The sequence below is a fragment of the Glycine soja genome, chromosome 11 (assembly GCF_004193775.1).
Source record: "Glycine soja cultivar W05 chromosome 11, ASM419377v2, whole genome shotgun sequence".
Taxonomy (NCBI): domain Eukaryota; kingdom Viridiplantae; phylum Streptophyta; class Magnoliopsida; order Fabales; family Fabaceae; genus Glycine; species Glycine soja.
The window spans coordinates 44,073,133-44,091,316 of record NC_041012.1 but is presented as its reverse complement, the minus strand read 5'-3'; the positions used below and the strand labels follow the sequence as shown (position 1 = coordinate 44,091,316).

At 31.1% G+C, this 18,184-nt stretch overlaps 1 protein-coding gene and 1 long non-coding RNA gene across 4 annotated transcripts; one reads left to right on the top strand and one right to left on the bottom strand.

Moving 5' to 3' along the window:
* Positions 1 to 1,652: 1,652 nt before the first annotated feature.
* Positions 1,653 to 17,791, bottom strand: LOC114376542 (probable disease resistance protein At4g27220). 3 transcript variants are annotated; one of them, XM_028334709.1, is made up of 8 exons: positions 17,529 to 17,790; positions 17,347 to 17,405; positions 10,334 to 10,774; positions 4,192 to 6,496; positions 3,757 to 3,996; positions 2,912 to 3,651; positions 2,763 to 2,810; positions 1,662 to 2,112 (listed from the first exon to the last, which is right to left on the bottom strand). In XM_028334709.1, exons 3-8 carry the CDS (start codon positions 10,753 to 10,755, stop codon positions 2,106 to 2,108), a joined length of 3,762 nt encoding a protein of 1,253 aa, XP_028190510.1. In that variant the 5' UTR covers positions 10,756 to 10,774; positions 17,347 to 17,405; positions 17,529 to 17,790; the 3' UTR covers positions 1,662 to 2,105. The 3 variants fall into 3 exon arrangements, with proteins under 3 accessions (XP_028190512.1, XP_028190510.1, XP_028190511.1); XM_028334710.1 differs by having other exon boundaries at positions 17,347 to 17,791; XM_028334711.1 differs by lacking the exons at positions 17,347 to 17,405; positions 17,529 to 17,790 and having other exon boundaries at positions 1,653 to 2,112; positions 10,330 to 10,412.
* On the top strand, positions 12,181 to 15,755 carry LOC114376543. Its single transcript, XR_003658988.1, has 2 exons — positions 12,181 to 12,474; positions 15,184 to 15,755. It is a non-coding gene; the product is annotated as an uncharacterized LOC114376543 (long non-coding RNA).
* Positions 17,792 to 18,184: the final 393 nt, after the last annotated feature.

The following is an 18,184-nucleotide window of genomic DNA, read 5'->3' as shown; positions in this document are numbered from 1 at the left end:
TTAGACGGTTCACCACTTTGTAAAACATAACTGAAAAGAATGACGTACACACCCATAGTTGTTTGATTCAGTTAGTATAACATGGTCTGCTTGCTTTGTTCAAATGACTATTTCATAACATTCAATGAGCATATTGTCATTGCCTCATTGGTAAAATAAGCTGTAACTGTTGCATTTGCCCGATATCCAAATTGCTATGGAAAAGTTTTATTATTTCCTCTATTTTCTTTTTTCATTGTTTGAGGGATAAAAAACTGTCACTCCTTATTTTTTTTTCACTTTGTTCTGCTCAATAAAATTTCTTGTCTCAAACAAATTATTTAGTTCGGTGAGAAGAAATTATCGTAGTGTAAGGTTGACACATGTCTAAATATTGTTATTGGTTACCTGGTTTTACCAGGAGCCTTTGGAACTGCAAATTGCAAGGACCACGTCCTGATTTCTGCAGGATAACACACCTTGCTTATATGTAAGTTTAGTTATCTCATTTTCTTTTAACTCAGTTTATGCATTAATGTTTTTGGATTCTAACTGTAGGCTGCACCAGACAAAATGAGGAGTTAGATGTCATGTACTTGTTTAAAAGACAGTTCAAGACTGTTTGTAATGGTTTCTACTGATTTATGTTTGTTTATATTCCAGTGACCTCAGTTGCATGAATCAATTCCTACTAATAAGCTTTCAGACAATATCACAACCATGTAAGAACCTCTATTGCTTAAATAATAAACAAATTTGGTCTTGCATTCAATTATTTGGTTTCCCGTTGTGGATATTTTCCTCTTATGTTAAGTGGTTGGAGAAAATCTTCAAAATATGATTACATGGATTGCATATGATCTTATTGTTTTACCTATGGGGATGTGTGCAGTGACTTATCAAACAACAAACTACCTGGAACAATTCCATCCAACTTTTCGGGTCTTCCATGTCTTCAGAAATTGTAAGTTGTCTTTTGTTTCACCCTTTCTTCTTCTATGTCAAATTGAAACGTATACCGTTTGTATAAACCAAATAACACTAAGTATGTATCACCTTAATTATCTTACTTACAAAATGTATTTTGTTGTATTTCTTAACAATACATTATTTTTAATTTTTTAAGTTCTAGTTTTATGAAATATGCTATAAAACAAATAATTTTTTTAAGACATATTTTCTTATGACAGGTAAATTGCAAACAATTCATTAAGTGGCAATGTTCCTTGTACCACTTGGAATCTTGGATATAAGATTATTGTTTGTTGACGTAACTTTATTGAGTAAATCAGTATAAACCCTTATGTTCTTTTCTCCCTATCCTTTCCTCTCGTGTTTTATTGGACGAAGCTTTCAAACTTGCTTTAAAAGGTTGCTTTGCAAAAGGTTTTTATAATTGCACATGCATATAATTCAATCTCTCGTCTTGTATGTTTATTGTTCTTTTAACTACTGCTACCACCTTCTCTTTTCATAATGCATTGGAAATTTGGTTTTTAATTCATGGTGGAACGAGTAACGTGTTTAATTTGCATAAACATTAAACAAACTCCCAAACCTATCTATCATGTTTTCGTAAATCAAATATGGTTTTATGGTTTTTCCCAATATTTTTCTAAATCAAATAATGTTGGTGGCAACTCCATTTTTCTTAAGAATTTTTGCTATTTCACCTCGATCTTGGTCGTGACACTAGGTTTGTATCTCTGCACAATTATAGAGAAAGTTTTTATTCACGAAATAGATCAATAATCTCTATAAAGGTGATCAAATCTCGGGAATAAAGGAAAGAAAATACATGCACAAAGATAGGAAAATTAACTTCCACTAAAATTATCATATAAAGAATCAAAAAGTGAAAAAAGGGATTTTAGCTAGACATTGAAAAGTAAAAGATAAAGGATAAAGAGAAAAGTCCAATAATGCTTGAAGAGATGTGAGCTTCCACCCTAATAGTCCTCATTGTACCAATAAAATTGCAAGAGGAAGAGAGAAAAAACACTAAATGACGACTCCAAATTAGAGGATTGAAAAGTGATCCCCTAATCCTCTTTTGTTCTTCCGTTTTGTTCATTTTCCCGCTAGCTTCAACTAAAGCAAATGTCAAAAGCTTTTCTAATCTTCCTTTAATTCCTAAAAATATTAACAAAAGAAAAATAAGAAAATCAACATTGATTACACTAGAAAATTATATTAAAAACAAATAACATTCTCCATTCTAAAATTCTTAACTTATTTATTTGAAGACAAAATGAAATAAAATCATAAAAAGTGACTAAATATTCATTAAAGGTGATTGGAAAATTAGACAATCTAAAAAGTTGTCAGTAGATTATATGACGCATGTTCGTGTAAAGTGATATGCTTTGCCATATCTAAGAAATTTCTTACATCTTAAGAAAGTTCACACAAGATAAAACTCCATGAACTTGGCCAATTTTCATGAACTATTTTGGTTGGCTTAAATTTTGATTAAAATAGCCACACGCGTTATAGCAACAGCAGATATAAGTTGTGTTTTAAAAATAATGGCACATTCAACCAAGTAATTAATACATACAACAAAGGTGCATGGAAATGTAAGATATTTAGTTGACGAAGAAAATATTCCCTGAAACTTGTCCTACTAGAGTAATAAAAAAAAATAATGTGAAGAACGATTAAAACAATAATGTGAAAAGGAAGTTAAGAAAAGAAAAAAAAAAAAACAATCTGATGAACGATTAAAAGAATAATGAAGATATAAGAATCAAAGCACAAATATAATAGCCATATCTCAATACCTCCAGAGTTCTGATGATGAATTCCAATCTTGTTCTGTATTGTGGAAACTAAGCAATAAAAAAAAAAAAACAGAGCATTATTCTTAACTGCAGAAGTTGGAGTAAGAATTGAAGTTGGGATCTTGAAGTTTTGTTGACGAGCTCAATACCTTTTAGTGAAAATTGTTCTAGTGGTAGTATTAAGGTCGTCATCCCAAAGTTCTTTTGATCCCCATTCATATAGCACCTTCTTGAGCCTTGGTGTGGTTAATTTTCCATGACAGAAAGTCTCCATCATGGAACAGGCATCCAACTGTACCATTCGTAGTGATTGAAAATAGAAGTTGTAATTTCCCCGGCAAAAGCTTGTGAGCCTCGGTAACACCATCAATAATAATACCTCCAATTTCATAAAATAAATTTCACGTAATGGTGCATCATTCTCATTCTTGCTTCCATAAATTTCCTCTAGCTTATCACAACAACCTATGCTTAAAAAGCGGAGTTTTGGTAAACTTTCGGCCCTTGATGGCGTTATAATATTTACCACTCCATGACAACTACCTACATCCAATTCATCTAAATTCGGAAATAGCACGGAGGGCTGGACTATGGTATTCATATTATCACAGCCATCTACTGATAACCGTGCAAGGTAAATATTCGTCATATCAGAACTATCACTTTCTTCAACAATATTCTTTATGACACAGCGCTTCATATCAAGAGATTGGAGCTGCCGAAGCTTCTTAGCCACAGAGATTGGAAAGACATAATCAAAGCCTTCACAGTCCTCAAAGATAATTCTTTTCAGCTTGGAAAAGGAATTTGGAGCCAGTTGATTAGGCCATATTGACTTCAAATCACACATACTCTTGATAACCAACTCCTCCAAGTTTGGAAGTCCAACCTACAATATATTTATTCCAGTTGAATACATAAGTGTCGTATCTACTTTAGAAGACAAACTACAACTATAGTTACATTATTATTCCATTCTGCAATGTTTAATTACCTCTTCTTCTTCTTGGACAAATATGTCCTTCAGCATAGAGCAATTAACAATCACTAGTCTTTCTAGTCTGACCAGTGCTCTAGTCACAGAGGATGAGAACAAACTTGTTAATCTATGACAGCTGTAAACTGACAAGCTGGTCAAGTTTTGAATGCAGGAATAGACTGGAAGTATATCATCCCATATTTTACATGTATTGATGTAACGCAACTCTAATGTTTCAAGTTTAGGCATCACAACCTATGGAAATACACAATACTAGGTATTCATTAGGTGATCTCAAATTAGTAGGTGGCATAGAAATTTATGCAAAAGTATTGTGATGAAGTACACAATAATTTGTTAAATCGAACACTATTAAGAAAAAAGATTTGAATATATTTAAGCCTGCAAAAAGAATTGAAATAGTGAAGAAGTCGTAAATCATGGGTTTACCTTTTTATTAAACAGTGCCTGCAGAGGAATGGGTTGATTGTCTTTCTCGACTGTTAATGGCAAACAGAAACTCAGGAGCATAGGTAATTGTCTTAATTTGACAGAATGCAATTCACAGAAAACAATCTCGGAAACTTCTTTCTCATCCTCTTGATTTTCCACTGCTATGATCTCTTTCATATTTTTGCATCGAGTAATTTGCATCTCACGAAGTTGAGAAAGGTTCTTTAAGAGAGAATACAAAAGTAGATTCTTCATCTCATCACAATCTACAACCGTAATAACTTGAAGTTTTTCAAAAGAATGTGCTGGAACTGGACCATAGCATATTTCTTTCATATTAGATAGATTGAAAAGAACCAGAGTCTCCAAATTAGGAAATGCAGAATAGGGAGTCGACATCTCTGTTGAGTTAATGATGTGCAACAATTCATCACTTTCTTGGATATGCAGATGTTTTAGTAGTGGAAAACCATCATTCAATTGATACACATCCTTAACATCCTTTAAATTAGCAAAGGACAAGTCCTCAACTGTAGTCAATGATATGTTTGTCCACAAAGAGTCTGTGAGCTTAAGTATTCTTGAAGTTTCATGATCACCACCCGACCGTAGCCTTACCCACATATAACCAACTGATATGTAGTATCGTTCGAGCTTTTCAAGGAACTCCAAGTCCTTTGGCAAAACAGAAGTATCTTGGATTGATATCTCTAAAGTTGTCAACTGATTCAAATTCCATAACTCACCTAAACTTGCATTGTTGCTTTCACTTTTTCTTCCTTCAACCTCCCATTCGATAGGGCAACTCCCCATGTACAATTCTTCTAAGCACGTCAAACTTGATATAAGATTTGCAGGAATGACTCTTAGTTTAGAGCATGTTGCTAAATTTAGCAACCGGAGATGAGTTAGATGTCCTATTTCTTTAGGGAGCTCTTCAATACTAGAACTTCCCAACTGGAGAATTTCTAAATTTGTGAGTTTTGCAACCATCCTTATGTCTCCTAATTCACATCCACAAAGATTCAATGTGCGAAGGTTTATCAAGTGATAGAGAGGAGGTAGGAAAGGGTTGAATGACATTCCATATAAACTCAAAGTCCTCACTTCTCTTATCCCATAGAAAAAGTTGTCAGGGACTTTCAATTTACCATGTCTATTTTCAAGTACAAGTAGCTTCAACTCTGGACACTCCAACTTCTCGGGAAGTTCATAAATATAAGACCAAGGAATGATAATATAGTGACACTTTTGAAGTTGATCTACCTTGGGCCAATCTTTTATTATTCTGTACCTTGGAACCACATAAGTCGGAAGAAACCTAGATGCAATTGATTTAGCCACGTCACACACAACATCATGCATTCGAATGCATTCAGGGTCTTCAAGCAACAATGAAGAGGCCCTAAGGTCATTTATTAACTTGTAATACCTGTTTCTTGCCTTTGTCAATGTGCGCAGGTGACCGTAAAAGCCCAACCCCCAACAATATGAAAACAACTCTTCTGTGTCGATCTCATTTATGCCAAATGAACCAATGAATAAGAATAGTGACTTCAGTTCCTCGTTCTCTAAAAAATTATAACTCAACTCCAGACTAGGATGGACTTTATTTTGCAACTCTTTATGATCAAAACTCTCTAGTTGAATTAGGGCATCCTTCCAAGCAGTGGCATCCTTTTTTCTCAAACCCTTAGCCACAGTAACTATCAAAAGGGGTAAACCAGCACAACATTTGGCCACATTTTCTGCAATTGGTTTTATATTGATTTCTTTGACAACATCACCTGCCATTTTCTGGAACAAATTCCAACTATCCTCCTCCTGTAAAGCTCTGAGATCAAATTCTATTTGAGTTCCCATCTTTATCAGCACATTAAGATCTCTAGAAGTCATCACTAATTTGTAGCCACTGTGTTCATCACCAAAAGGAATTCCCACTTCTGTCAAATCAAGTTCACTCCAAATGTCATCTAGAATAATTAGAACATTTTTCTTCTCTCTTATTCTTTGGCACAATTCTCCTGCTCTTTCTTTCTCGGTCTCTTTTTTCAATTTTTTATTCAACGCATCAGCAATTTTGTTTTGAATTTCTTTCACATTTGGAGAAGAGGTTATAGTGGCAATAACCACAGCACCAAATGAGCCATCTTTCTTTACTTGCCACTCTAACTCATTCACAAGTGTAGTTTTACCCACGCCACCCATCCCATGCACCCCAATCATGTACATTTTAGGATCCTTCAATGCTTCCTTAATCTCATTCAGCACTGATGTTCTGGAGTCCAGTGCTTCGTAACCTCTATCATGTTGGAAAATAAAATAAAAAATGAAAGAAAATAAATACGAAGAAGATGCACAGTCTTGAATTAAATAACAAAATAACAGTAACAAAATAAATTTAATTGACAACACATAAATAATGCATTATATCACACAATGAACACAAGGAAAAATTAAATTAAGGGAAAGAATTAAATAGCCTGGGTTGAAGCGCGTAAACGTTATCCTTAGAGAGAAAACGCCCCCACTGCACGGGTAAGAAATTCTGATTGCGCTCCTCTCCCAAGATACGACAACCCGTTGGTTCCGATCGTGTGCAGCGAAAGGATCCCCGAACCTTATGAACACCAATGCTCTTGCTCTCACAAAAAATAAGTTTTTTTATAGGAAAAGAAAGAGACAAATTTTTGGGAGAAAGAAACCAGAGCTCTCAGTCTGTCATTTCTAGAAAAGAGGAAAGATATATATATATATAGGCATTTTGCAACAACAAAATATGACCGTTAGAAATATGACAGTTGGAAAACCAACCTACAGTTGTCACAACAAATATAACAAATTAGTTTGACTCATTAAAACAAAATCTTAAGAGAATCTAAAATAAATATTATTTTATAAAATAGAATTAATATATATATTTATAAATTTTAAATTAAAACACAAATATTTACCAACATTCCCCCACATAATTTAAAATTTTAAAATATATTTTCTAAAAGATAATTTGTATAAAAACATAAGAGAAAGAGCATGTAATATTGTATTTCGGTATAAGGAACCTTCCGGGTTTGAGCCTTATACCTAGTGTTTATGAACTTCCATCCGAGAAAAATGTAGTGACTTGATTGTCTTGAACTACATATTCTTTAATCGGACTTTAGTACACAACACCTACAATATTGGTGTTCAATTAGGTTCTAATCAGTGGTAGCGCGTTACACGGCCTTGCGCTTGTATCTTGTTTCGTGAGTGTCACTTAGAGATTAGTCCATATCTCACAGTGGCGGCCCCACCACCACACTCACTAGGTGAATCCTCAAAGAGTGGGTTGTGACCCCCACCCTTACAATAATTGTCATCGGATTCATTAAGAGGTATTTTTTTTTTACCAAAAATACACATATATAAATACCTCAACCTTAATATTGCCACAATTTATAATACATCTCGTCATAGGAATGAGAAACGGAACAACTCCGCCAAATTTCATTTTGGTGTACTTTAGTCAACAAACAATTTCGTTGTTACCCGTTGAACTCCATTCATGGGATCACCAATCACATGGAGACGGGTGTCCATTGTTGTAACTAAATAATAGGCTTTAATCTCATTCCCCTTGACGACTCAAGTACTTGTTGACATGTCAACCTTTTTGTAAGCGGATCCGCAATATTATTTTTTGACCTGACAAAGTCAAGAGAAATGACACCATGAGAAATCAAATTTCTAATAGACTTATGTCTCACTCTTAAGTGTCTTCTTTTTTCATCAAAATTTTGTTTGTTACTTTAGATATGACAATTTGACTATCACAATGCATTGGAATTGGAGGTATACGCTTATTTAACAATGACAAATCACATAATACATTTTTAAGAAATTTAGCCTCACTAGTAGCAGTATTTAAAGCAATAATTTTTGCTTCCATGTGAAATAATAATTTGTCTAATAGATTTTCATGATACTGCACAACCAGCTAAAGCAAAGACATGACCTCTTGTCAATTTTATTTCATCAAAATCAGAACTTCAATTTTGTATCACTAAATTCCTCAATTACTTTCCAATCTACCAACTACATGTGCAATATCAGACAGGCCTAGAGAAGTTTGTCAAATGCAACAAAGAACGGATACTTTGAGAATATTTATGTGAAGAAATTCCTTTACTCAAATTTTTTTTTTTAAACTTGATGGATGAGTCATAAGGAGTAAAAACATGTTTCGCATCAAAATAATTAAACTTCTTCAATAGCTTTTCAACATACTAAGATTGGGTAAAAGTCATGTCATCATTTTTCTTTATAAGTTTAATACCCAAAATCACATCTACACAACCAAGGTCTTTTATATCAAAATTGATAGACAAGAAAAACTTCACATCATTTATGAAATTCATTTACTACCAAATATCAATATGTCATCCAGATACATAAAATGACGCATCCATTATCATCAAATTGTTTCACATACACACATTTATCACTAACATTAATTTGAAAATCATACAAAAGAATAACTTGATCAAACTTGTGTGTCAATGCTTTGGAGCTTGTTTCAAACCATAGATTTAACAATTTATTTTTTAAGGAAAAAGATTTTCAAAGAAAGTGACATCTCTAGATTGCATAATAGTAACATTAGAAATTCCAGTCACTTCTGAATTAACAACTAAGAATCTACAAGTAATATTATGTAAAAAATATCCAACAAAATATAATTAATATTTTTTTTTTCAATTTTCCTTTTCTTATTAATAGGGATATTAACCTTTACTAGACACCCCCACACTTTAAGATATTTCGGATTTGGTTCTCTTTTTCTCCATAGCTCATAAAGATTTTTCTTTTGTTTATAAGGTACTCTTTTAAGAATACGACATGCAAAATATAAAGTTTCACCAAAGTGTTTATTTTATTATTTTTGTGTGTTATATTTTCAGAGGCTTATCTTTTATCAATGAGTTATAAATAAAGAGACAATCAGTCAACATGTAACAACAAAATACTTGCAGTAGAAATAATAACGTTAAACAATAAAAATTAAAAACCAAACAACAAATGTCCTGATTTTAAAGACTTGTGTTCACAGGATCATTTGATCAAGTAAAAGATAGTTTTCTAATCATATAGGAATGAAATTAGAAGTATGCTTTTAGTTTTTCACATAAACTAATTCTAAAAGCATTTTCTCTTCAAAACCATCATTAATGAAGAAAATATATTTTAAATTTCAAATTATAAGAAAATATTTTTCAACAATCTCTCACTTATGTAAAATTTAAGGAAATAAAATAATATAATAAAACATTTTTAATGAAGCATAATACATTGTGTCTTCGTCCATTAATTTTCCAGACTTACTAAAAAGGAACTCAATCATATCCATTATAGATATTTTGATACAACATCATGCTACTGTAGAAAAGATTATGCAAGAAGAAAGTATAAAACATTTTCTCTCTAAAACAATTTTTCTCTCTAAGACTGTTGGAAAATAAAATAAAAAATGAAAGAAAATAAATACGAAGAAGATGCACAGTCTTGAATTAAATAACAAAATAACAGTAGCAAAATAAATTTAATTGACAACACATAAATAATGCATTATATCACACAATGAACACAAGGAAAAATTAAATTAAGGGAAAGAATTAAATAGCCTGGGTTGAAGCGCGTAAACGTTATCCTTAGAGAGAAAACGCCCCCACTGCACGGGTAAGAAATTCTGATTGCGCTCCTCTCCCAAGATACGACAACCCGTTGGTTCCGATCGTGTGCAGCGAAAGGATCCCCGAACCTTATGAACACCAATGCTCTTGCTCTCACAAAAAATAAGTTTTTTATAGGAAAAGAAAGAGACAAATTTTTGGGAGAAAGAAACCAGAGCTCTCAGTCTGTCATTTCTAGAAAAGAGGAAAGATATATATATATATATAGGCATTTTGCAATAACAAAATATGACCGTTAGAAATATGACCGTTGGAAAACCAACCTACAGTTGTCACAACAAATATAACAAACTAATTTGACTCATTAAAACAAAATCTTAAGAGAATCTAAAATAAATATTATTTTATAAAATAAAATTAATATATATATTTATAAATTTTAAATTAAAACACAAATATTTACCAACATATCAGATGACGTACGCGTGACTTCAGCAGGAACACGGTAAGAAATTCTATCAAATTTTCCATTTCCTATGACTTCTGAAATCTTTTGTGTCATTTCTCTAAATCCCTTGCTCAGCTGGCATCTTGTCCACACATTGGGAATTAGTCCCATACAACATCCTGCTTCTGCATGCCCTTCAGTGTCAATAAGTTTCTTTGCCTCAGCAACAGTGTCACTTGCTTCCTTCAGCCAGTTCTGTACAATATCTTCAATCTTTTCTTCATTCCCTTCAGCCTCATCAACACGGTGTTGCATACTTACTTTAGTATCCTCCAGCCTTTGAGCCATGTTTTCAAGCCTTTGAAGGTTCTCTTTGTAGGACATTAGGTAACCAAATTGGCTTTCAACAATTGGAGAAGCAACTGAGACAATAGTATCCATCGCCACCCCCTTGCACTTGCTGTGAATTGTAACAAAAAACAGCAACTATAATTAATCAATAAATAGTTAATTATGTACATAAATGCCAGCTTTGTTCAGCTCTATAATAATCCATCATTAAGTTAACTCATAAATCATAATAATACACAAAAATAAAGATAAAACTTGTAAAAACTAACTACTGACAATAATAATAACAGAACCTGTGTAATGCTGTAACAAAAAGTGTGTAATTGGTTGGCTATTAAAAAAAATGTGTTTGGTTAGTTGAACATTAAATTTTTTTCCATTTGTTATCGGTCCTGTGAAAAAGACTAACAAAAAATGAAAAAAAATTGTCAAAGAACAAATATAAGATTTGCTAATTTATGTTAAGGATAAAAAATAAAGTTGTTGTTTTATTGGGACTCAATACAAAGAAATTTTTTATCATATAATAAACACAAAATTCACGTATTTATTAGAGATAAAAAAACAATTTTTGCCTTCTTTTAATTAGCTCATAACTTATTTGATCAGCTTATGAATTTAATTCATTAAAATAAATATTTAATTTTCTAATTCATGACAATTTTCCAAATACAACCTTAGTAGTTTTTAAGTTAATTATAACTTATTATAATTTTTTTATCCTTGATATTTTACAATTTTTATTTTTTAGAAGCAAATAAAAAATGTTTAATAAATTCTTTTTCAAATCATGTTTTCAAAACTAAAAAAAAATATTTTATTTTATTAACCATTTCATGAAGTTTTTAAAATCAATTGGAATAACTTAAATTTTTTTTGGTACATGAAAATTTGAATATTTTAAATTATTTCTTATAAAATATTGATTTTAATCCATACACTTAAAAATAGTACTTCACCCTTACCTTACATAATCATCGCATTATTTTTGTTTCATTTAAATATATTTTATGTTTATGCAAAGATATAATAGTTTTTATTCTTAGTGCTTGTAAAGAAAAAATGTTTTTTTAGAATAAGTGATTACCTCTGTCTTTTAATTTGCTGGGCATTGCTATATTAATTGTAAAATCCTAAAATTTTCAATTTTAAAAATTTATAATAATCATAATATAGAGAAAATAAATTAGTTCAATAAAAGCTTTAGTGAACTAGAATACATAGAAATAATAGTAAAATTATGAAAGAAATTCAATTTTTCTTTAAAATAAATAAAGTCAACAAAAATCAATTAGGACTAACTATAGTCTATGAGAAATAGTTAACTAAATCAGCTCATTGATGACAAAATGAGAAATAAGAGTTAATTTTATTAGATGGGATTAGCTAAAAAATAATTTAGCTAGAACTAGAGTTACGAGTCTAGAACAAATAAAGACTTAGATTAAGCGACATTAAGTATTAATGATGTCAAGGTTAGATTAAGACACCTAAGAACTTGGACCTCAACCCAATTATATAAGGCACAAACCAACCCTAGGAGACCTTGAGTGGTGTGCCATCTAGCATAGAGGAGAGGGGGTCAAATTCTCTCATTCTCTCTTGACTTGGAGACCAAGTAGGGATCATTGGGGGCCAATTTGAGGAGCTTTCCTAGATAATCGCCATGGAAATATTGTTCTCTTCATCATCTCTTTCCATTCCTAGACTCAATATCTCATTTTTTTCCTTTTGTTCATCTCCATGGAAAGAGCTTTCGAAGTGCTCTTTACTCTCTTCCCCTAAGCAAATTTTGCGGACTTCAAAGAGGTATGCGGGGTTTTCTATCTTTCTTCGTGTTATTTGATTGTTATGGAGCATGGCTCTATAAAATGGGTCATTGTGACCTTTGGGTTGCTCTTCTGTGCTTGAAAAATTGAATTATTAATTTATTATGTGTATTATGGGTCTGTTTGCTGTACAGTGAGAAGAGTGATTATTTGTGTGTCTAGACCCCAAAAATGAGTTCCTTGGATTGAAAAACCTTGAGATACATGTATATTATGTTAGGGTTAATTTTTAGAATCATTGAGTACCAAATTTTGATGTTTTGATGCTGTTTTTGTACTGTTATTGCTTACTTACGGGTTTGAAATTGTGACATTCGAAAAATTGATGTTTTAATGTCTAAAATGAGTTGGGCCTTATGATGTGGTTACGAGATTTCATGAAAACAGAGGATTATGAGAGTTCAAAAGGGTCAAGTGATGATTTTTATCCATAAAAATTTTACCTTGTAATTTATCTTGAGTTAGGAATTTAATGTAGTTCATTTGTTGACCTTTAAAGTGATGAAAATGGATTATTTATGCAAACTTTTAAAGCTGCGGAATTTTCTGCAAAAACAGAGCATTATGACGTTTAACATTGTGGTTTAATGATGTGTGAACTTTTCCAATTGATGAAAATTAATTGTTATATTAATTGGTCATTTTTCTATGACTTAATGTGATGTTTTAGTGGCTTAAAATGATGATTTCATAACTTTTTGGTGGGCTGCAGTAAATTAACATTAAAAGAAGAATTTGAACTTATTTTAATTAGACCTAAATGAAATTCTACTCATGGAAAAGTTTGGGTAATTTCCTCCTAAGTTAGGTAGCTTAATTGTACTGCTAGTAACTTGAAACTAGTTAACTCAACGAGTTTTAAGAATTAAATTAAGATAATTATGTTGGTCAAAAAAACAAGGTCTATGTGCAGTAAAAAAAAAAGTAGTAATGTTCTAATGTTGTGTATTTGATTCCAAATGATTAGAATTAATTGAGGTGTCAAATAGCTATTTTATTAATGCAATATGACATGTACTTATGACTTAAAGGAGATGGTTTTGGAAAAATGTGTAATTGGAAGTTAAAATGTGTCTTAAAAGTGAGTTTTATAGCAGGTTTTGTTGCAGCTGAATATGCAGAACATAAAACACGGTTTTTCTCTCTTTAATGAGTTTTAAATGATGTTTTACTTGAGGGAAAGTTTGGGAGATTTTCCCCTTAAGCTTGTTAATTAATCTGTGCTTATTAGAAGGTTAAAATTAGCTAATTAAATGGGCTTTAAAGGCTAACTTCAATTAATTATAGATGCTGGAAAAAACAGAGTATTTTACTTATCTTTAATAACTTTTTTTTTTGCTCAGCAAAAACTTATCTTTAATAACTTAACAATGTGTTTTCATGATAAGAATTACTACCTCTGTTGTTTTTTATCTGTCTTTTAAGATTGTTTTGTAGTAACCAAGAAATGCAATAAGTTTTCTTGATTCTAATAAAATAGTTATGGAGTTTCCTATTTCATCTCTTTCTTTTTCCACTTCACATAAATACATATGTAAATTAATTAAAGATAAGGAGTAAAGGTAAGGGTATAAATGATAAAAGAGTAATTAATATGATCTTAAACTTTCAATAATTTTGTTAATTCATAAAAATACATTGTAAACTACACTATCCTTATGGAATGCATAAGATCCCTTGATGTTGTGTTCAATTTTTACAGATAAAAAAAATAGAATGCATAAGACCCAAAACAAAGGTGAAATGGAAGAAATCTAAGTGGTGCAAGGACGCATATGATTAATGGATACTATCATAAAACTTTCATAATTTTGTAGCTGTGAATTAATAAATATGAGAAGCTTAGTGAGGAGTGAAGAATTTCATAAAGACTTAAAATAATTTATGTTATGCATTGATTGTAGGACAAAAACAAAAACATAGGAATTTAGTCCTTACTTTGTTTGTTGTATTGATGACTACTAAAATTGCAATGAGGAATCTATCTAGTACAACACGAGTAGGAGTTGAAAATGATGTGTGGGTACCAATCATCAAATGGAAGTGATCTATGGTGTGAGACAAGTGACAATGATGCACGATACTGTGAAGGTAGCATGACTTTTTGTGCAATGGTGTGAATGAAATGTGACCAATTAAGGTGCGAATGAGGAGTGCTTGTTAAAGCATGAAGGTCGTAAATAGCAAAGTATGTCCAATGAGGGCATGCCCCTGTGAGGGCGATGTGATATTAGTGTTTAAGATGACGATTATAATGGTATATCCATTTTCCCTTTTGTTTTCTTATCACATCACGGTACCAAATTAAATTATGAAATCCTGCCATATATGTTTGTGAAGAGGAGACATCCCTAAATACAATCCTAGTGATGAGGGACAGCAAGAGAGCGTTTGAGCCTGTAGACGAGTGGGTGGCTACAGATGGTACCTGAGGTATGAAGGTGTGGGCCAAAGGGTCCTTAGGGGATCAAAGAGCACCAGATTCTGATAACTCAACGGGGTTGGGGGACTCACATAGTGAGAAATGTTTTATGTGCTTACATATCTTAGCATTTATCTTACGTTTTTCATTACTTAGAACTTTATTTTAATCACTTTTATGCTAATATAACTATTAATTAGGAGTGAGTTTAGTGTCTTTAACTTCTAAGAAATTTTATTAGCTTTTGATGTTTTATTGTGGGAAAAGAAGAAGAATAAAAGATTTTGGAGTTGGAGTGGCTCACTCAGCGCGTCTATACGTGCTAAGCGCAAGCAACACAACAAGGAAGGTCACATGACAAGCATTTGGAAGAAAAGAGGCCAATTGGAAGTTCTTGAAGGCGCTCAATGCGTCAATACTTGCTAAGCTCATTGTTTTCACAGTGAGGATTTGGGCTCAGTGCAACATGCTGGGCTAAGCCCACGGCCACTTAATCTAATGTTGCTTTTGCATGTATGCCACATGTTGGGCTAAGCAAGCAGACGATTATGCAATAACGACAACGTAGTGCATTTGGCCCTATTTAAGCTCCATGTATGCAAATTGAAGGCAAATTTGGTTGGGGGAGCTATCTAGGGTTGAGGTGAAGACTAGGAAGCTCTCCCTTGCTCTTCATGGCTTCCCTACCATTTCTCATTATCTATTTCATCTATTTTCTTCTTTTCTTCTTATGATTATGTAGTTAGATTTATTCATTTTGGAGATTGATGTAACTTAACTCTTTTTTATGTTTACATTTTAATTATTAATTAATGTTTATTATTCATTATTAAGTGTTATCTTGTATGCGTTAATGTTTGTTTCAGCTTGATCACCTTTTGTTTGGTGTTGTGGTTTGAATTGTCATTGAAAAATGCTTTTGAACTTAGAAATGGAGAGGAACACCTAATGGATTTTGTGTCTAGGCATAGAGCAAAGCTTGTTAGTCATCTTTTAATTCTTGTTCTTAAAGGAGTCATTTGGTTAGACTAGTCAATAGATGGATAGTTTTGTCAAGGGGCTTAAATTCTTTTCATCCAAGGGATCAAGGTTTGAGTATTTTTATAAGTTGATGATAATGGTTGGACTTTGAACTAGAAGAGTAACCTTTCTTTGCACAAGGATGTGATATAGTGAAATCAATCTCAACTCTTGTTTTGTGTTGTTTTGCCAATTTTTACCACATTGCAAGTGTTCATAAAAATGCCAAAAATAGTTTTTAATTATTCATGTTCTTGCAATTTACATTTTCGCATTTTAATTACTCTAAATTCTAGTCTTCTTTTATAAAATATGGGTAAATTGAAAATTATTATTATTAGCATGTATCATTTTTCTTTAGTTGACTCAATTGTAAATTATATTTATTTTAAAGGGTGTAAATATAGATTTATGTTAGTTGTATAAGAATATCTTATTGATGAATCATTCTTGTGAAAATGAAATATAAATTATGATTCTAAAATTTTGATTATGTCAAACTATATTGTGAAATGGTCTATTACTAAGTTGAATAAGGTTTTGTTTATGAGCCTTTCTTGACATGTTTTAATGAGAAATGAATTCAAATTTTGGTATTTTCAATAAAGAAGAAAAAATATATACCATTCTATTCTAGAAAGGCTAATTTAAATATTTAATATTAACTTATTTTGCAAATTTCAAAAATAATAACAAAATCCTTAATAAAAAAATTAGCCATGTTACTTTAGTCCTTAAAACAAAAAATGTCAAATAAGTGGTTAAGTACCTATTTATTATCATTTTATCCGTAAACATATATGAAAAATGCTAATAACGCACTTTCTAATATTCTTTTGAACATATTTTTTATTATTGACTAAAATTTATTAAAAATCATAAACTTTGTGGCTTCCATTTTATATTTGATGAGTCTACCTTTTGATTTTTATTGTGTTACTAAGTCTTCTCTAAATTATAATTATAATTAAATTTATATTAGTATAGAAGGTTATTTTTAAGTTTAAAATTAAAAGATATATTCTCTTCGTTCTTATTTATAATACTCAATTATTTAATTTATCAAGATTAAAAAAATATTAATTTAATTAATAACAACTTGTCTTAAATTTATAATTTTTTTAAAAAATTATATTTGTCATGAACACAATGTTAGGATTTACAAGGCACTCACACATAATATGGTCAACCAACTAAATTAAATGCATTAGTCTTTCTTTTTCTAATTATTTGTTAATATATTTTCATGAAATCCTTAATTAACCTCATCCTAAGACAAAGAATAATGATTTTTCATTAATAAAAGTTATCTTTCTTAAAAAAATAATTATAAAAGATATGAAAACCTCGTCCTAATTAAGACAAAGGATAATGATTTTCAAAGACACGTAGAAGATAGATGTGCGGTACCTGATAACTTCAGTCGGCGGAAGATAATGTTAAAGAGGCAATAGCAGGGCAGGTTTCACCTTGATAGGCAAAATAAACTCGTAAAAACGAAGCTCAACAAGAAAAAACACCCAAATCAACAATAAGAATAACATCATCTAGATCCCAGCTAAGGGAGGAGTATTTAGTCATGGCTAGCTAACCTTATTAACATCTCTCTCTCTCTCTCTCTCGATCATGAAAGATTCAGAAATTAAGCAGCAAAGAAAAATGACCTCTGAATATGAACTCTATGTATAGTTGTGGCTTTGTGCAGTCAGCTAATAATAGCTTCTCTCTTGTCAGCTCATTTCATATTAAAGTCAGCCTTGCTGGTATGCGTGGCCGCCTTAGAAAAGATAAATAATAAATAATTGAATTCTTTAACTCTAATTTGCAAAGTTATCATATTTGAACGCATCATCATCTCGATAAAGATAGTAGTAATTCAAGGACACTCCAGTCAATTATTAATTGATTAATATCATCTCATCTATATTAAAAAAATTTAAATAATTTCATAATTTATAAATTTATATACTTAAAATTTAATAAAACTTAACACGTCTAGAAGATAAATTTTGAAGTTGTCTAAGAATCTTGAGTAATATTTAAAAAAAAAAATTCAGCATACCCTCACAAACATATTTAAATAATTTATTTATTAAAACTACCATTATACTGATAGACATATATATAAAATTGTAGTGAATATAAAAGCAAATTTCATGAAGATGATAAATTTTTACAAAACTTATTTTATTTAGATAATATAATTTTTCTATTCATCTCATTATTACTTTGATAAAAAAAATCATTT